Source organism: Dendronephthya gigantea, unplaced genomic scaffold (assembly GCF_004324835.1).
Source record: "Dendronephthya gigantea isolate DGI-Jeju-01 unplaced genomic scaffold, DenGig_1.0 000072F, whole genome shotgun sequence".
NCBI lineage: Eukaryota > Metazoa > Cnidaria > Anthozoa > Malacalcyonacea > Nephtheidae > Dendronephthya > Dendronephthya gigantea.
The window spans coordinates 556,477-577,792 of NW_021163082.1; the positions used below are offsets into that span (position 1 = coordinate 556,477).

A 21,316-nucleotide genomic window follows, 5' to 3' on the forward strand; every position below is an offset into this window, starting at 1 on the left:
AACGATCTAGGATCATCTCATTATCCTGTCCGTGAAAATCGCATTCTTTAGCGAGTCGTCGAAGTTCAAGTTCATACTGGGCGATAGATTGTCCCGGTTGACGAACGGCTTTGTTAAATCTAAATCTGGCGTGAAGTCTTGTGTTTGTTGCAACATATACATGCTCGATTTTAGCAATAAGCTCCTCGTATTCGTCAAGATCTCCCTCCGGTTCAGCTCCATTCTCGTCTATAGAAAGAATTCTATCCCCACCATGAACTAACAACGCTGCTTTCATGTCTGCAGGCTTTACGATGTCGAAGTATTTCATTTGAACTTCAAGTCATCGTCTCCACAATTCCATTTGCATGTGGTTTCTAATATGTCTTCGTCTGGCTCGAATTCTTTAATTTTCAACGCTTTCCTCGGTTTAGGAGGCATACTTGCTTAAGTGAATCCTCGTCGCCAATGTTATAAACTCAGAACACAACTCAGGTGTGAGGAGATATATATATTAAAGAAGATTCCGTCGACTACATACAGCAGAATATTTACACGAGTTTATACAGGGTGTATCAAAAAAAGGAGACCTTTAGAAATCAAGCTATTGTTAAAATTTGAATGCTTCTTCAATTGCATTTGCACATATGCTAAACCGTAGTGCGTGAAATATTGATGGCATGCATGCATGCATACATTAGAAAAAGGAGACCTTTAGAAAATGAATTGACGTTTATACACAAGATTGTCTGCTCCTGGGAATTTGAAAATAACTTTAATAGCATAAGGAAAAATAACGACCCAAAAATATTCAAAAGACTAAGCACAAACGACTAAGCACAAAAGCGATAACAGTATGCCTGGTAAATTGCTTTAGCTGTTCCTTCAAAACATGAACAAATCATTTGTTCATTAATTTTTAACACTGCGTGCGAGTATTAGGGTTGTTCACATGAGTTAGAATTGACTTTGAATCCGGAATGGCTCAGCATCCCAATTTACAAACTCTGCCTATTAAAATGTTTACATGAGCCAGGAATGAATTACAACTTGATCTGACACAGATTCACTTGACATTTCGATCCGGATTGAAAATTACTGATAAATTGAACATCAAAAGAACTGAATGTCATGGACCATGACCTCCAACGTGGCCTCTATTTCTCTCAACACAAACTACCATACGCTTGTGCATATCGCGAACTGCTTTTCTGATAACGGCAGGCGGCATGGGTATTAGTTTAGACTACAAAAACTCGTTGCTCCGAAGTCAGTTGAACCATTTTTGTTCTGGTAGTGTGCTTAGTCATTTGAATATTTTTGGGTCGTTATTTTTCCTTATGCTATTAAAGTTATTTTCAAATTCCCAGGAGCAGACAATCTTGTGTACAAACGTCAATTCATTTTCTAATGTATGCATGCATGTGCATGCCATCAATATTTAACGCACTACGGTTCAGCATATGTACAAATGCAATTGAAAAGGCATTCAAATTTTAACAATAGCTTGATTTCTAAAGGTCTCCTTTTTTTGATACACCCTGTATAGCAAATCTTTTTTGGGTTTTTTACTTGATTAACATAACAATACTTAATTGTTTATTTCGCATAATGAGTTTATATTAGTTTCGCCTATAACTACAATATATGTCAATAATGATCTCACAACACACTCGTACTATTATTCATCTGAAATTGTATTCGCCATCGCATGTTAATCTAAAATCATTTTTACTAATCTGAACATTTACCTTTATCTATAATCATGGTGATAAAAGTCGACTCAAATTTTTGTTTACATTAGTTGAACAACATAAAATGGTTAATTCTGTTATTTGATAACGAAGTAAACAAGTACCTTGGCAAACAGTTCCATTTTTAAAGAATCCACTTTTACAATAGCATTGGTAAGATCCAGGAGTGTTGGTGCAAACAGCGTTTGACTGATCACAGATTTTTGCAGATGAACATTCATCGATGTCTAGGAGAAATATGAATAAAATTATGGCAATGACTGAAAACTGATTTTCCCAGATGGCAAAAATATGAACATTCCATTGATGAATCATGCAGAATTTCTTTTCTGTCAATAAAAAAAGATTAAAGGAAATTAGCAACCATATTTTAACATTACTTTGTTTTAAAAAAACAACGACACTATTCCCGCTATTCTGTTCAGTGAGTGCGTGAGTCCTCGCAAGATTTCTTGCGCGAGAGAAATTTAAAGGTGGATTTCCACTAACAGGGAAATCGTTCGCAAACGAAATATTTGCAGATTTTCTTTTGAATTTTAACAGCATAAATAAATTAGTGCGACTTGACGTTCTCAATTCATAAGAAAATATGCAAACATTTTGCTAGCAAACGATTTCGCTGTAAGTGGGAAACCGCCTTAATAGCACAGTGTGATAAATTAATTCTAATGTTACACGCTTGACTTATAATATTTAGTTTAGTCCCGTAGTGAAGTTGAAATCTAAAGATAGTTGTCACTAACCATTGCAAGAAACGCCGTTGCCTGTATAGCCTGGATTACATCTGCATGAAAAACCATTTGTTTCGTTAATGCATTGAGCACGATGATTACAGTTGTGCACTCCCGAGGAGCAATAATCAACATCTATAAACATTATAATTAAAATAATTTGAATTCCTTATAGACATCCAGCCTCGTACCCTGCCTCACTTTCACTGTTGAATTATTTTTTTACCTTCGTTAGAACATTGCACTCCAACTTGGTAGTAATGACTGCAGTAATTATTCCATGATCGATATCGATAGCCACGTGGACAGCTTTTCAGATTTTGCTCGTCTCCAGTGCAACGAGCCCTTTCAAACCAAATCTTACCGGAACCAGAAGGAACCTGCCATCTTGGAGGAGCTCTGAGAGCATTCCGATAACCTAGTTGACGACAAACCACTCGAGCGTTATTTATACTCCAACGAAAAGCACAGATTGTTCCCCATTCTCCGTTACGGCGCAGTTCCACACGACCAGTACCATTGAGTCTTGACGGTCCTCGCAATCTAACAGTCATCTCTGAAAATTTTGTATTTGACATGACGCAAACCACGTCTCATTTTAAATATAAACACACATGCAAGAAAACGAAAATATAACCTAATTATTTCACATCTCGGAACGGCTTTTCTTTTTCACAGCGGCGCCAAAACGACGCAAAGGCAAAGAGGAGCAGATTTTGGTGAAAAGGCACTTTTGCAATTGTAGCGGCGCATACAGGGACCGCGGAGGGTTTTTCGTATTGCTAGGGCTCGGAACCAGAACCGCGGATCCGCTAGCTAGGGGAGTCCGGGGAAAATTTTGAAATATAGACCTCTAAATAGCCGCAAGTGCCTCTCAATTTAAGGATTATTCGGTGGAAATAGCAGATACTTTTTTGTCTCGATGTTTTTTATGTGTTCTCGATGTTTTGTCTCGATATGTATTAAACATAACTCATTAAATTAAGTCGATTTGTAAACATGGCGTACTTATTACGACAGATATCGTTGGAAATTAGAATATGCAGTTTGTTTGACTGATTTGTTATTAAAATATACGTTGAGGAAGTAAAAGTTACGATAGTATTCAAGATAAAATACACTGCATGCATATACTTGTAAGCAAAAAATTAATAAACAAATTGCTAAAAATATTGCTTGTAAATTTGAGCGAACGAAAAAATATTCGAAATTAAAGACCAATTACGGAAAAATTATTGATGGGGGTATAGCCCAGTGAGCCAAGCCTGCTCCGCGGTCCTGGCATCATAAAATTGATTGCAAAACATTGTCTATTTAACTTCGTTTCATCGTCACCTCCAAGATATTCTTGATGCTCGCTGGCGTACTTCTACTCAAGACATAGACTGAATGTAATCGTTAAAATAAAAAGCTCCTGCATGCTTGTAAACGGCACGGCGTGCAGCTGCCTCTGCTTGCTTGCCATCAACGGCGGCCTTAGTCTCTCAGACCGCATGCAAACTGAACGAAAATAAGGAAATTGAATTCGCACGATTCTTTCTCTTACGTAATACGCGAGTAATGGTGCACGGAAATGCAAAAATTTAAACTTCACTCAATGCATTTTGGTTCTTAGTACCCCAGGCACAGATTTTTGCATATGTAGGTTTTAAAAGAGGGCACATAATTATATGTGGATAGGCTTTGTTTAATAATTTTTTATGGTATATGGTAAAGAGGGTATATGGTTAGGCTTTGTTTTATTTACCTCGGCAAATAACACCACTTCCATCAGATTGTCTAAAACAACATTCATATGAGCCAACAATGTTTCTGCAAGTTGCAATTGAAGGACAGTAGTGCGGGGAATGAGAACACTCGTCATGATCTAAGAAACATTTGACAAATTATTATGAAACTATTATAAAATTTCCCATTTCATCGTGGTCTAAAAAGGAGTATACTGTAGTATTGAAAATTATTATTTTATCTGAAACGTCGAAATACCTTCGCAAACTGTTCCATTTCCAATGAATCCACTTTTACATGTGCACTGATAAGATCCAGGAGTGTTAATGCAAAAAGCGTTTGAATTACAGATGTTTGTAGATAAACATTCATTGATGTCTAGGTTAAATTCATAAAACTATCAATTGCCATATAATCGACAAGTTTAGGCTGGCTTTGCGAACAATATTTGCAAATGAATTATTCTTTACTAAACTTTGTCGAATTCAACATGTTTTCATTGAACGTATCTCGTTTAAAAGTTGTTTAAATGTACAGGTTAGCGAGCTTTAGCGAAACCTACGACACGGAAGTGACATGAAAACAGCTAGTCGCTGATGTTTGAAACAAAGGGCCGGTTGTATCAAGCCTGCATGTTGAGCCTAAACGGTGGTTAAGTTAAAAATAGAAAGGAAGTCTATCGTTTTATTCAACAAAGAAATTAAATGTCAACCTTAAAACAAATAATTATACTGTTTACAAATTACAACTCCATATTCAGTGCATAATATTCAGGTTGACTCAATCAGGGGAGATCTAAGAATGATATTTAATTTTGACTTATCCACTGTTCAAGCTAAATGCCTTTCTAACAATGGGCCCTTGCCCTCGGGGTCGAACTTTTTAACTAATCCTGCGATTTGGTCGGACTGAGGAGCATAGCGACCTTTTTCCGACGTTCCTACATGCATTAAGTTCACACATGCAACTCGCTTTTTGGAAAAAAGGGACAAGAAGAAAAGAGACGAATAAAACAACATGCTGAGCTTGCCGTTGCCCGTCAAATTGTTATGTAGAGCATATAGATCTGATTCTCACTTCCAATTTAGGTCCTACGTTTAACAAATCAGAACTGACCCTTTTCCCCCAAAGTGTAAAACAATTATACAGATATAAGTGTTGTTTGGCTGAAAAGGAATTTCAGATGAAGAAATGCGTTGGGAGTCAAATTTTAAACTATTTTCAGTAATATGTGCAAACTGGAAATTCCTTCGAGGCCCTGCAAACGCCGACGTTTTGGCTTTTTTCTATAGAGTATAACTGACTCTTCTAGCAATGTTTAATTCGCGAAGTGCTTTTGAATTATTTTTTAATAGCTGCATAAATTACAAACCATTGCAAGAAAAGCCTGTTCCAGTATAACCTTGATTGCATTTGCACGAGAAGCCACCTCCAACAGTTGTAATGCATTGTGCATTTCTATGACAGCTGTGTAATCCGGTGGAACAATAATCAACACCTGAAAACAATATTGAAAGCAATAATGTAAAATTGTGAAACAACATATTTCAAACATTAACATATATTAATATATGTTTCAAAAATCAACATATATAGTTATAAAAATATATTTCAAACATTAACATAAATATTTATATAAATTAACATTTAATTCAAAGGCAAGCGAGCAGCCTATTACAATGTATTATTACGAGCGCTATATAGCTATATCATAAGTACACTGATTGTTATATTAATCTTACCTCTTACAGCACATTCTACGCCTACATCTTCATAATAATAGTAGCAGTTATGATTTCCCCAGTCAATACCGGGGCAACTAGATAAATTTCTCTCACGACCAGTACAATCAACCCGTTCTAACCATATTTTTCCGTAGCCAAGGGGTACTTTATGAGGGGACAATGCTCGAATAGCACCAGGGAAACCAAGCTGACGACATGCCACATGAGCATCTCTTATATCCCAATTTCTACTACAGATTCTTCCCCATTGCCCATCGTGGAATACTTCAACACGGCCAGTGTTATTTGAAATTAATGGTCCTTCTAACTTTATAGAGGGTTCTGCAGGTTAAGTAATGATAAATACTGATTAACAATGGAAATGCTTTCAAATTTAGTAAGACCATACTGAGAGTGAATTCATTACATAGCACACTTTTTCTTATTGTGAGAAAATATTCTCTTTGTTTTTGGAAATATATTTTCCCAGATTAGAATGTTTGAAATATTTTGTTGTTCTCCATACGAAAATTTCGTGAATTAAGTCACAAGCACCATATGCCCCGTACAAATTAGTTAGAATAGATATGAAAATCAGTTACAAACACTTGTGATTGTATCGGTAAAAATACTCATCAAATGTATTACAAATTCATTTCACAAGTTGTGAAATTGTTAGTTGAATACAACACGAGCGGTCGTCTTGTAAACATAACTAATTGGTAGAGGTTCATATCCATATACTCGTAAGATATTTTGTGTACGTATATACATTTTTATCGGGCAAAAAAGAATATCTAAAGTGGCTATATCACCTGTGGGATCTTTATGCATTTGAAAAGAACGTAAAAAGTTAGTTAATATATTAAAAAACGTATTTGATTTCGTGCAACAATTTCGAAGATACAAGCATCTAAACTACCTACGGTTCATGAGTCCCAACCTCCTGGGTTTAAACACGGCTATTTAATTTGAAACTGCTCATTGTTTACAGGAGCCTGGGACTCAGGAACTGCAGGTAGGTAGTTTAAAGGCTAGTATCTTCAAAATTATTGCACTAAATCAAAAAACTTTTTTAATATACTTTTTACATTCTTTTCAAATGCATAAAGATTCCACTAGTGATATAGGCACTTTAAATAACACCCATTGCCCAAAATTATCAGGCTCACGCTGGTTGACAGGGGGACTTTTGTCGACGCTGTCGCGGTATTTTTTCCGAAAATCTTTTTTTCGACATTTGAATGAAGTCTTCAGCATTGTGATTAACAGGTTTTCGAAAGTCTTGAGATTTTCTTTGTTGGAGGTTTTAGATTAAGTTATCATGAACCTAAAGAGTTTCCAAAACGAAAGACTTGATAATAAAAACATTATTTTGACGAGGATTTTGGATGTTAAGTAAATCCTTGGAATTACCGTACAAGGTAGTAACTTTTTTGCCGGTTCGTTGTTTTTGGCATCATACGTCACACGGTGACAGCTAGATTTGTACACTTTGGTGTTTCTACGAATTGCTTTCGGTACTTCGGCGAGTTCGATACCACAAATGACCTACAATTTTTATGTGACACGCGTGTTTGAAAGAGCTTCGCTTTTGAGTTTAGTCGCCGTGTTAGAAATAATTTAGGTCATTAAGAGGAGATTTTTTAGAAACTCGCGTATTGAGCGCTCAAAACCAATTAGATTGCTGGAGTCTGGAAGTTGATAGAAGCAATTCCATGTAAACATGGCGGCCGGATTTCAAATAGTATGAGTGTCTCAGTGCCGTTTTCACACCGATAACTCTCGGAAACTTATGCAAATTAACAGAAAATAAAAAGCATGAGTCATCTAAAGATATGAAACTCCTAGACAAAAGGGATTCACTGTTTGCCAAATAATTAAGGACGGTGGAATGTTATACAAAAGTTCGCTATGATTGCAGTTTACAGAAGTTAGGATTGTATGATGGTCATTTTACTGTTTTTTAGCTAGGTAAGGTAACTGCCTGTGATCACAATGAATAAAATATAATGTGATCCTTTGACATATCACTGGTAAAAAATTGCAGTTTCGTGGAACTTTTAGTGCCTAATCTTATCAATATACCATCTTATTTTACAAACAATTCAATATTGGAATTGCCATTGGAAAAATGTATTACAATCAGCACTTTTGACCGTATATCTTAAATATTAGACGGAAATACTGTATTGTACGTGATTTTCTTTTGCAATAGATGTATTTTGTGTAAAGCATGCATTAGTTTTAAAATCCAAACAAAATAATTGTTGAGGTTTTGCTTGGTTTGACATAAACTTAAAACATTAGTCTATAGCTAAAACCTATGTTCAACACTGGTAAATTACCCCAAAACTGTTTCCGATCAAACTAATTTATATTTTGCAATACACCCTGGGTATTGTAGTTAACAAAAAGTATAATTTGATTTAAATTTGGGTGGTAGGTCCATGGTCGTTTTTTGACATTTTCAAAATCAAGCAATTTTCCAATTATCACAGCACATATTTACCTGACATCTCAGAATAGCTATCTACTTCTTGAGTAGAGTTTGAATAGAGATACTTTGAGCCATATAGGCACCTTCCTTAGTTTATATTACAAAATCCATAGCAATTAATTTACTGAATAAACAATTTTCATCTAAAAAATTCATAGGTTTTTATTTAGGTCCTTTTTGTCAAAAAGGGACTTTATGCGAACCTTAAGTTTAGCCATTAAAATTCAGTGCAGAATTGTTTCCGATCAAACTAATTTATATTTTATGATAAGCCCCAGTTATTGTAGTGTGCAAAAAATACAATTTTGTTCAAATTTGGGTGGTAGGTCCGTGGTCGTTTTTTGACATCTTTAAAATCAACCATATGTTGTATATTTACTTTAGGCATTAGTATACCAAATGAAGTGGCACCTGTACATATATTAACAATATTATTGATGTAATGGAAATACCTAGGCAATTATATTTATGAGGGGTTGCTGTGAAAACAATAATTAGTGGCACAATAACTTTGGTAGTTTGCCACGTACTGTAGCTAAGGTGGCTTTGTTACATTTTTTTCACTTGAAAGAAAAGTGCTAGGATTATGTATTACATTACATTTCCTTAATTGTGTTTAACCATAAAAAAAACAATGAAAATGTTTCCAATCAAATTTTCTCTGTATTCACAAAGATGAGTATTATGATTTGAAAGTATTCGTAAGTATTTAGACTCCCTCCTAATTATTACAGTATAAGTGAACTACACACTATTTATTGAAATTATTGATATAATATTTTAACAACAAAGTCACATTATAATGTACAGCTATATGTACACATATATCACACTATATGTACAGCTGCATAATTTTGGAATAAATTGTCCCATGATTGTTCCACCAATTGTCCTACATGTCCCATATTATGTACCCACCACACAAGGAATTCATTGTTAAAATAGAGAGGGCAGTTGTTCTTGAAATGAATAAAAATAGTTTGACTTTCTCTTTCTTTCTTGTGTTGTTTCTTGAAATAGATTATTTAGGGTCTTTTTTTATTATTGTATCTCCAAGCTACTACACATAAGTGACATAACCATCCACTATGCAAGTTTAGTAGTTTACTGGTATCTGTCATCTGAAATTATTGTTCTGATTTGTTCATATTTTCCAATATGTGTTGGAGACCTAGGAATAAATACGTTGACGTTTTAGAATTTATTCTATCACAAGGTTAATTCTAAATCACTAAAATCAAACTTAATCAGTATATTTCAATATGTTTAATTGTTTATACTTTAGTGTGTGACAGTGTGACTGTGTGTCACTCCTTCGGACTAACAAAAATGTATGCATAGAAAATTATATTACTCAAAATACTAAAAAAATTAAGCGAACACTCACCTGATGTTCTTCCTTATTTCAAGGAGCTTTTCGCCTTTTGAAATTCTCCAAAAGTTAGTAAAAAAGCTGTCTATCGACACGAAAACGTTACCAAACTTGTAAATTCAAAATGGCTGCGAAGCATATTTTAGCGAAGGCCTGGTTGCTAGGTTTTGAGCAATTTTGGGCGAAAATATGTGACTTTCTAAGGCCCTGTTCATATGATCCCGCTTACTGAGATGTCTCACCTAGCGAGATGAAAATTTCCATGTGTTCATATGGTGTTTTCATCCCGCTTGCCGAGATAAAAATTCTTCGTTTCCATGGTAACTTTGTGGAAATAATTTTCATCGATACAGAATAAAACGATCGCTAACGCGATTTTTTTGCCTTTAATGATTGTTTTGCATCGTAGGACATTAGTTAAGCAATATTTTTGACAATTTGTACTAACCCAAACGTAAAATTTGCTAAAAATCGTGCAAATTAGCGTTAAAATCGAGTATTTATAGTGTTTAGATTTCATCCCGCGTTCATATGGGAATCGATTTATCCCGTCTACCTATGATCTCGCCTCTCAAAGGCGAGATCCCGGCTAGCGGGGCAATTCGTTTTCCCATATGAACGCGTTGTAAGTTTTACTAGTAAAAGTAACACACGACGAGATCATAGGTAAGCGAGACGTCCCGGTAAACGGGGTCATATGAACAGGGCCTAAAAATCTCCTCTTAATGTTTCTTTGGAACGCCATTTAGCTACATTTCCATAACTTTAAATGTGTGAACTTTTTTTCTTTTTCGAATATTTGCGTCCATATAGGTTTGCGTATGTATCGAGCGCCTCAAATTATCGCTTCGGTCGTGTAAGACAACATATTCGTATTTTATTCAAAATCTAGCCCCCAGCAGCTCCTATTTTCATTGTCGTTTTTCGTTGCTGCATGCTTTTTGATTTCTTGTTTCTATTGTAGGGCGAGTACTAAGCCGGAATTCTATAGTTAAGCGCGCTGAATTTATTTTAGGCTTTCGTTCATAAATCACAAATACGTTACCGAATACTTCATCGCTTTTTGCAAAGAAACTAGCCTATATCATGCACCATCAAAATTTAAGGTTGTTTTTAAAGCTGAATATATTGTCTATTAATAAAACTAGTTTTTATGCAATCAAAAATTTCGAAGAGAGTTAAATTGCACTTGCATATTTCTGTGGAAAAAATATTCGAAGATGTCATAATACTAAGAAGTCTGCCATTAACTTTGGCCTTTGACTTTTGGCTGGAATAGCAAAACTGCTCTCCGTGCACGTATTTCATATCGCAGTAAATTTATTTATACACGCAGTTTGTTTATTTACAAATTAATTGAATTTTAAATTTCTCGCGAAAATTATTATTATTATTAAAATTCTATTAATTATTAAAGTTACAATCATTATCAAAGTTTGTAAAATCTCGCGTCTCGTGTACTCCAAGCTAATTACTACCAGCGCGTGCGCAGATAAATGTCCCCAGTGTTAGTCTGGTCAACATTAGCTAATGGCTCACTCGTGCAGGCTCATATCACCAGCGGAAAACTTACATAAAATTTAGAGCAGACCGTAAAACAAAAATGTTTTAAATTTTTGATGCGAAGACCGCTAAAAAATGGAACTTTTACATATGGTGAAAATTTGCCAAAAATTAAAGACCATCGTGGCTGGTTTCGCCCGTGGCAACAAGGAGGAATTTCGTTTTCGACCAATCAACAAGTTTGTTTACATTTTCAGTAACCCAATCAGAGTGCATATGTCTTGATAAAAAGGTACAATATATACTATTTTACATTAAGTATTTAAATTTAGGCATTCTGATTGGCTTTGCCAAAAAATTGAAAATAAATATGGCGATTAGTTTAAAACGAAATTCCTCTCAGTTGCCCCGGGTCACGTTGGAATTTTTTACCGAAACATCTCGATATTATCGAAACGTTTTATTTACCTTTGCAAGTCGACTCGTTTCGACCAGGTTCGCCAATACAGCATAGAAATGATCCTGGGATGTTGGAGCAATATTCGACTGAAAGACACCTGGCAGTAGACTGAGAGCATTCATCGATGTCTATATATACCAGATACAGAGGTTTGAATTTATGTTACGGTTAGATATTCACCTACAGTAGGTTGAGCTTAGGTATAGCTATAGACACTACATGATCTGAGGGTGTATATAAGGGTAACTTCAAACCTTGGCAAATGGTGCCATTCCCAGTAAATCCATCATTGCATGTGCATTGATAAGATCCGTAGGTATTGACGCAACTGGCGCTTGGATGACAGCTGTCAGGCGACAAGCATTCATTGATATCTAGAGATGTGTATTGGAAAGTAATAATCTTTATAAGCAATAACTTAGGGCTGGGAACGTTAAATGCTCTAAAGTTCAAAAAACAATGTACAAGGTCTTCCGTGATTGTGGTAACAACACAAGCAGTTTATATCATAGCAATGCTGATGATGCAGGATAGATCAGGTCCGTAAAAAAAAGTCTGTTTTAACCCTATTATAAGTCCCATTTTGTTCATCTCAGCTTCCAAAAAAGTACATTTTTGATAAGTTATCAACTCTCATGCATGTTTTCAGCCTGGAAGTTTATCTAATCTGCATGCAGACATAAATAAAGAAAACATATGCTTTTGCGCATTAGTGCCACCTTAATATTCTGGACTAGAAAAACATGCATGCAGAACCATATAATTTTTATGTGCACTATACCCGTCGCCATTTCAACCAACAAAATAATCTCCTGGGACTAAATTAGCTATACTCATTGGCAAAGCGTCGATAGCCAGTATATTTTTATCATTAATTTTGCCTTGGTACAAGAGATGGTCATAACATTGATAGTAATTTCACCCGTTTTCTGCTTGGGTCAGCTGTTCAAAAGCAAGTTAGCTTAAACCGGGGTAAAGCAAATTTTTAAATTCATTTTAACCGCTTGTTTACAAAGACTTAAATATCTTTTTTTCATAAACATTTTCTGGACCGATAGAAGTCATATTTTTTAAAGTTTTAAAGCGAGCAGTAGTTTAGAAGCACGTAAACTCAAACACTGGGGCCGGTTGTTCCTAAGCCGTTTAGCTTAACCCTGCATGGGTTTAAGGAAATCTTTACATTAAACTTTTTAATTGCTTGTTTACAAAGTTGAATATCTTTTTTCGTAAATAGTTTTTCACGGGTGGAAGTAATATTTTCTAAAATTCTAGAACGAACAGTGCTTCAGAAGCACATCAACTAAAAAACTGATCATGAGTTAATACTTAACCTAAGGTTGGCGGTAACCTAGCTTTAAGTTATGAAGAATGGTGTAAAAGCCGTTCATAGCCCAATCCAATATGACCTTGGAAAACGACGTATCAAGCTCATTGATATAAATAAACTGCAACCTTCTTTATACAGCAAACACGTAATAGTAAAAAAAAACCCACCGATCGGGGATGATATGGTCAACCGTTTAATAATGTGAAATATTGCCCACCGCAAAGCCAGAAGAGACCTATTTTATTTCCTACATTGAAACTTTGTAGAAAACGAAAGGTTTGGCTTCACATCCCTGTTGTAACTTTATGAATCGTGAGCTAGCTCACTATTAATTTGAGCTATTTTTAACGCAGTCTTTCAATAAAGATATTAATATTATTACTCACCAGAGCAAGAGGCGCCCGTAAAACCTTGTCTACATCTGCATGTGAAACCATTGTCGATGTTAATACATGCAAAGTTACCCCTACAGTTGTGCAATCCCAAGGAGCAATAATCGACATCTATAAACAATAATGAAAAAGAGGAATCTGACTTTGTATGTTTATCATACCACTTTACCCCATTCCTTAGAGCTGCAGAGTTAAATTAGACTATTAAAAATCAGAGGCTATTAAAAAAATCCTCCAAATTTTGCAAATTATTAATGCTCACTGCCTCAATGATAATGATGATGATAACAACATATACTACCACTGTCGACGGTAAAGAAAAAAAGCTGCTATAGATAATATAAAAATCCCTGATAAATTGAAGGTTTTTAGTGCATGTTCCCAACTCATAAAAACATAAAAATGTTGCAAATATCACTGGATGAATGCATAATATTTACTTCATTTAAATCACTCATACAGAATATAATTTCGAAGCTGAAATTTGTATGGATTCAATTATGAAATTGACCCTTTTGCTATATGAATTTAGCGACATAACCTCATTAGTTCATGTGTGCAACTTTTTCCATCATTTTTACTTTCAAATTTTTCCCTTGAATCTTGATTATGTACAAAATTGATTTAAACTGCAAACCTAAACGACAATCTCTTTTACCTTGTGAAGTACATTCCACTCCAGCATCGTCAGAATGTCTGCAGTAATAACTTCTCCATCCCCAATTGAGTCGAGGGCAACTTTCTAAATTTTGTTCATTTCCAGTACAGCGAACGTTGTCCAACCAAATCCTTCCAAAACCATCAGGAACTTGATATCCTCGAAGAGCTCTACGAGCATTCCGATAACCAAGTTGACGACATGCAACGCGGGCATCATTTATGTCCCAATCATTATCACAAATTGTTCCCCATTTTCCTGAATAGAATATTTCCACACGACCAGTGCCACGCGATCTATTTGGTCCTTGTAACCTGAGAGTGGCATCTGAAATTATGGCAACCAGAGTTTTAAAATACAGCAAGCCAGGTCTTTTAGAACAATACACAAAACACGAAGCATTCAGTACCTGTTAAAAAATAGCTACAACATGAGAAGCGCAATGAATGACAACTTGTTTTACCAAAACTAAATACTAGCTTTCTTAATTTTACTATCGCGGAGCAGAAGCTTTGAATGATTACGCAAAATTTACTTGCAGTAACATGTTAATTATAGTTGGGTTCTCTAATAAGGAGGCCAAAGCTGCTTGGACTTAAGAAACACTGCATGGTTCCTATTAACATTTTGAAAGTTGCAGGCACCGATCTAAACCAGCGGAGAACAATTGCTAAATCGGACGACCACAATGTTACTTTCACAGGCTTTAACAACACCAAAGTGAGTCATAAAGTTTCATTTCTCTTTACAGATTTCCACATCTATTGATCGGATTCGAACTCTTCAGGCATCTTTACTCCTAAACTGAGGGGACTTTGTTCGGAATGAAAGAAGGGTGATGGTAATAAGGACACGACTCACGACGCAGCAGATGAAATACTCTTACGACTGCATGCCCTGGTAATAAGTCGTTGCATAATTTTTCATCAATCGCAGGAATTTAATGACGCGTAAGATCTTGAAAGGTTTATGTTTAGAGAAAATTCTATGCAGTCCAATTCGAAGAGGGCGTAAAAGTTTAAACATGGTTTATATTTTGCATTTTTTACATGCAATTCATTTTATACATGCAATCAAAAATAGGTTAAAGAAACGATGGTGAGGCTAAATGAGGTTTATTCATTATCTATCGTTTTATTTGCATTCGACGGGAACAAAATGCGACCTATATACCGTAAACAAGCAAACCTATGGTCACCTTTGCAAATAGAACCAATTCCAGAACTTGGTGTTTCACAGCATTGATAGGATCCTTTAGTATTTGTGCAATTTGCCTTTAAAGGACAGTTGTATGTTGAATCTGAACATTCATCTTCGTCTAAACAAAGTTTTTTAATTTTTATTTACGGCAAGGCAGTGTATTCCTCGATGTTCCTGTGCGGGATACATTCTAAGACCTAGGGAAATTTAATTTGGTATGAAGAAATATCATGCAACTACCTTGGCAGAAGGTTCCATTTCCAGCAAATCCACCATTGCACGTGCATTGATAAGATCCAGGAGTGTTCCTGCAAAAAGCATCTGAGTGACAGTTCCCCGTTGAACATTCATCGATGTCTATGGAAAATTAATAATATAATTAAATCACCGAGAAACTGAGAATGTATCATTAATAATACAATTATTCAACCTGCCCTTGTTTTGAGTAACTGTTCCTAAATTTCTCCCCACCGTTGGTTATGTCATATAGGTCCTCGCGTCGATGAGAATCACCGCGGACCGATATTTTTTTGGTTTGTGGGCCGGCTTACATTTTTAAATAAAGTTTGTAATGAGTATTTATAAGATAAATTTCAGAAATGGAACCTAAATTTATATCATCATATTTCAATAAATTTTTAATATCATTCACTTGAAATCGGAATAACGAGCCAGTTATTTTTAGTCAACACATTTATGCATCAAAGCAAGGACTTATATCACGTGAGCAACGGTGGTCCAGTGAACTTAAATAAGACTGGAACTCACTCTCTGACTTTCCCTCATTAATGAGTGAAGCCAAGATGGCGGATCATGAAGCCTTCCCAGTGAGCTCCACATATATCTGGAGTAAGACCTTAAGACTTCCGTGAGGCCAAAAAGTGAAGCCAAAGATGGCGGATATTGAGGCGCTATAGTACGTCAGTTTCAGTCTTCCTATGTGTGCGTGGTCAACCAAATTCGTATTTTTAACTTTATTTTTTCCTATTTTTGAGTAAAAAATGAGGGTAATTTCAATGAAAGGTGTTATACAAAAGCTTTGTATTGAGATACTTTCATATTTCAATTAAATTAACAAGGAAATAAGAGAGATATCTTACACGGAAAACTAGGGAGTGACGGATTGTTGATGTTTTCGCCTTTTCGCAAATCACAACATTTACTCACAGAATATGCTTCCGAAAAAAACATAAATAAAACTCTTCTCAGTTTAATTCATCTATATAAGTCTTTCATTCATGTAAAAAATTAATAGGAAAGAAAATTATGCTGAAAAACGTACGAGTTTGAAATAATACTAATATATGATTATGAAATTTATAAACAAGACTCATAATGCACGTATAAAAGAAACCTTAAAAAGAGCCATGTGCCAGGAAAGCTGGCCAAAAAATAAAGGACAACTAGTGTTGAAGCGTTTCGAAAGCAAAAACGAAACAAGAAATTCGAAACATAAGGTGGAAATATATGAAAATAACTCAAAATTAAACAAATCTGAAATGCGTAGTTGAATTTACGGCGAAAAATGCATATTTACTCACTCGTACAATGCGGCACCCACATCGGGTAGATGCAGAGAAACAGATTCTCAGTAAAATGAATAATTTTTTTCTATTCTTGTGCTCTCAAAATGATGAAAAACACGAAAATCTGAGGGTTTCGGGAACGTCACTCCTGGTCAAAAACAATGAGAAATATTTGGCCGCGCGAGTTAGGAGACTGAAACTGACGTACTATAGCGCTTCAATTTCCGCTATCTTCGGCTTCACTTTTTGCACCCAAAGTTCTTACTCCAGATATATGTGGAGCTCACTGAGCCTTCCTTGTAGGTATGATCCAGGCCTCTGGCGCGGAAATTTCTAAGGAAAAATAAAAATTGCGCCATTTTACCTACGAAATTTCCGCGTGGAGGCCTGGGTCATACATACAAGAAAGGCTTTTTCCGACAGAGTCAGCGTTCCAGTCTTTTTTGCTCCTGATTAAATAGGTCACGCATTCCGTCCATCTTGGTTTTCTCTATGGCACAAAATTTTGCAACTTGGAAGTAAAGGTGCACTATTATTATTCGTAAAAATTATGTGCTGTTATAATAATTATTCGTAAAAATTATGTGTTATTTTAATCAGTATTCGTTTGTGTTTTCGTTTACGTTTTCTTCTGGAGTCGCTCCTTTTTTGGCCCAGACGCGACAGTCATTTTGTCTTGACTGGAGCCTATTTGTCGCGACACACAAAACGCACCAATTCGACCATCTCCGACGTGATTACCTTTGGTTTGTTCGCTGTGGGTTAAATTGAGAGGCAGGACGAAGCATAGACTATGAGATATGGAGTCTAATTCTTAACACTGGTTAGCTTGCGCATAGTTAAGATGCAAGTTGTAACAAATTGCTCATGTAGTGCTACATCGCTTACCAGAGCAAGTAACGCCGTTCCCAGTGAAACCTTGATTACATCTGCATGTAAAGCCATTGTCAGTGTCGATACATCGAAAATTACGTCCACAGTTGTCCAATCTCAAGGAGCAATAATCGACATCTATCAACAATAAAAGAAAACGTAAAAGTAAAAAAAACTGAAAGGAATCTCGTTTTTAAATTTATCATCCGCCTAAAGCTTTTTTTACGTTTGCGAAACATTTTGCTTTTTTTAAACTCGTATTATTTTATATAATCTCAATGTGATCTCACGAGTATTTAGGGCGATTTAAATGGTGTACATTACAAAAAAGTTAAATCAGGGTATTCTCGCATAAAATTAAATTCCGGCAGCATCTTTTAACTTTTTTGACGCTTGGTTCGTGCGAAGGCGGCACGGCCACAGTACGTATGGCACACACAATTTTTTTTTTTTAGAAAACTGTAGAAAACAATCTCAAGCAGTAAAAATACAAAGAAAAAGCTTGCAGATATCGTTTGTAAACTCCGGGAAATCGTGCTACATGGCTACACATCTTGCAACAAGAAGGAATTCATACAACCGGGAGAAATCTAGGCCGATTAGAGCCATCCAGTAACAGAAAAATTGTAGTTATTTTCCAGTTTCCAATAATAGTAAAATAATTTTGCACTTTTACATTTATAGTAAGTGACAATAACTAAGCACCAAAATCCCGATCACCGCTGAATTACAAAGACCGTAGAAGTAAGAAATTTCGCTACAGGTTTCAAATTTTTGCAAAACAAAACTTTTTTTGGTTGTTTTTCGCAGTCAGCTGAAGCCCGCATGAAAGTTATAGCTAACCTCTGCTGACCCAGAGCAAGGTAAAAGGCCCTGGGAACGAGGTTGCAACCTCTGGTGACGTCAGTTTTTTAGGCATTTTAAAGTTTGCCACTGAAAACCCTTCACCCAGAGCATCAAGTTGTGCAGCTAATGTTAATATCTGAAATGTTTATGCATTTTAAAATCATATAAAGACTGCCGTAATGCATATACGTATACAGGCATTTGCTTGTACTCTTGAGTGTGAAATGCTTGAAACAAGACTTTTCCTTCCTTTCTCTTTTCCATCTTGGTCTCTTGTCGCACAAGCTATCTTGGTCTTGGAATTACTAATTACCCACTAATCTATAAGCGACAATCTCGTTTACCTTGTGAACTACATTCCACTCCAGCATCCTCGGAATGACTACAGTCATGTCTGCCCCATCCCCGATAGTGATGAGGACAACTTTCTAGATTTTGTTCATTTCCAGAACAACCAACTTCGTCCAACCAAATCTGTCCTGAACCAGAAGGAACTTGCCATTCTCGAAGAGCTCTAAGAGCATTCCGATAACCAAGTTGACGACAGGCAACGCGGGCATCATTTATGTCCCAATTATCATCACAAATTGTTCCCCATTTTCCTGAATAGAATATTTCAACACGACCAATGCCTTGTAACCGGGATGGTCCTTGTAACCTGATCGACTTATCTAAAATAATGACAATAAATTAATATAATAATTATAGACATAGCTGGTCATCAATGACTGGGTTTATCAGGAGCATTAAAAAAAGGCCGCGCGAATGCATTTTGCGGTTGTGGCATTCTACATGTACTATATATATTCTTACCCCAATTAAATCTAAACTTAATCGAACAGCATCAAAAGGATGGTTTATTTGTTCCTCGTGGAGGAATTGCGAAATCAAATCGCACATCGAAAAATTAGTCACAGATTTCGAGCAGTGCACGGTGTACCACAACTCTTGGGAGACAAAACTGTGACGTAGATAAATACGGTCACATACACTTTTCAAATTCTAGTATATTTCGCGCGAAAACACACTTGGGTCGACGAAAAATAATAAAAAAAACAAAAAGAAAACAAAACCTAGGCGAATTTTCAACTCCGTCGCTCACGCTAGAGTACAATAAATAAATAATCTGGGGTCACCTCTGCAAATAGAAGTATTTCCAGAATTTTCTGTTCTGCAGCATTGATAGGATCCATTAGTATTGATGCAGTTTGTTTCTGAGGCACAATTGTGTTTTGAATTAGAACATTCATCGATGTCTAAACAAAAATATTTTTATTTACAAGAAAGCTGTATTCCCCAACGTTTGTCCTGAACGCGTTGTAAGACCCGAGAAAATCATAATTTTGTATGAAAAATAATCATGCCTTGGCAAACGATTCCATTTCCAGTAAATCCACCATTACATGTACATCGATAAGACCCATAAGTGTTCACGCAAAAAGCATCCGAATGGCAGTTGTTTTCTGTTGAGCATTCATCCATGTCTAGATAAGATATTACCCCTTGTCATTGCTCTAATAAAAATTTGAAGCTGTTTTTATTGATAGTTTATTTAATGATATCAAAATTCATGGTATCAAAAATACGCGTATTTGCGGGGCTAGCACCAGTAAACTGTAAAAATATTGGAACAATAATTTGGTCGCAATCTTTGAAATCTAATTGATCACGAAGGTCAAGAGTTTTCACATCCAAAAAATTGCGCCACCACATCATCTGGGAGAAAACGAAAGCTTAAAACAGGTAGTAACATGCACATGCATAGGCTACACAAGTTTCTTGAAATTGGTAAGGTTTAGACCTATCTTCTTGCTAGTTGAAGACGACGTTTTTTTTCCTCGTTCAAATTCTTCAAATTTTTCATGAATAAATCTGGTACCTCGCTCGTTACTACATAAAGTTAAATGATTTGGATTACTTAGTTCTTTGCGTAGAAAAAGGTAAATTCAAAGTGAAATTGGTTAATTAAGAAATGTACGCTAGTTTATGGCAAATTTTTGCTCAAAAAGGGTTAGTTCGTTGTTGAAAGTTATTTGGTCAATTAAACAATGTACGCCAGTTTATGGCTAATTTTTGCTAAAAAATACAATTTTGAAGGAACTTCTCACTCCTCAATGCTTTCCCCAGTTCTTTTGAAGGCGATTTTTGCTTCAATTGCAATCATATATTCGCTTTATTAGCATTACATATGACTCACCATAGCAGAAGACCCCGTTCCCGGTAAAACCTTTATTACATCTGCATGTATAGCCATTGTTAGTGTTAACACAATGAGAATATCGCCGCCTACATTTCGGCAATCGCCCCATCGAGCAATGGTCGAGATCTATAATAAACCAACAGTAGAAATACACAATAGAGACCTGGAGCGTGCACGCTAAATTTACCTCTCGTTGCTAAATACATCAGAAGCAGTGGATTGCTTTCTTACATTACTGCTGAAAATCACGAGATTTTTTAGAACGTTTCTAATTTAGCGAATTGTTGCACACTTTAAGATAGTGGAGTTAAAACACAAAGTTTGTTAGCAGCTTAGCAAACGCCACTTAGTAAACGTCAACATTGCGGGGCTCTCATTTCTCAAGTAAAAAAATTTCCGGACTTAGCGACGACGAAATTGATAAATTTATAGATGAATCCACAGCTAAAAATATGCCACGAGCAACTGCATGGGGTGTTTCCGTATTAAAAGGTAAGCTTGCGCTATTCATTTAGGTCATTATGTGTTTTATAGTCCAAGTGG

General features: G+C 35.8%; 1 protein-coding gene across 1 annotated transcript in view; it reads right to left on the reverse strand.

The window, feature by feature from the left end:
- LOC114531487 overlaps nt 1-21,316 on the reverse strand; it is a 349,117-nt gene that overhangs the window by 148,856 nt on the left and 178,945 nt on the right. Inside the window, exons 54-66 of the mRNA XM_028553090.1 lie at nt 15,569-15,685; nt 15,327-15,446; nt 14,129-14,455; nt 13,465-13,581; nt 12,006-12,125; nt 11,760-11,879; nt 5,935-6,258; nt 5,565-5,690; nt 4,451-4,570; nt 4,212-4,331; nt 2,691-3,020; nt 2,477-2,599; nt 1,838-1,960 (exon numbers count right to left, since the gene is read on the reverse strand). Of these exons, the coding sequence (XP_028408891.1) occupies nt 1,838-1,960; nt 2,477-2,599; nt 2,691-3,020; nt 4,212-4,331; nt 4,451-4,570; nt 5,565-5,690; nt 5,935-6,258; nt 11,760-11,879; nt 12,006-12,125; nt 13,465-13,581; nt 14,129-14,455; nt 15,327-15,446; nt 15,569-15,685 (2,187 nt within the window). The remainder of the gene's footprint in view (nt 1-1,837; nt 1,961-2,476; nt 2,600-2,690; nt 3,021-4,211; nt 4,332-4,450; nt 4,571-5,564; nt 5,691-5,934; nt 6,259-11,759; nt 11,880-12,005; nt 12,126-13,464; nt 13,582-14,128; nt 14,456-15,326; nt 15,447-15,568; nt 15,686-21,316) is intronic.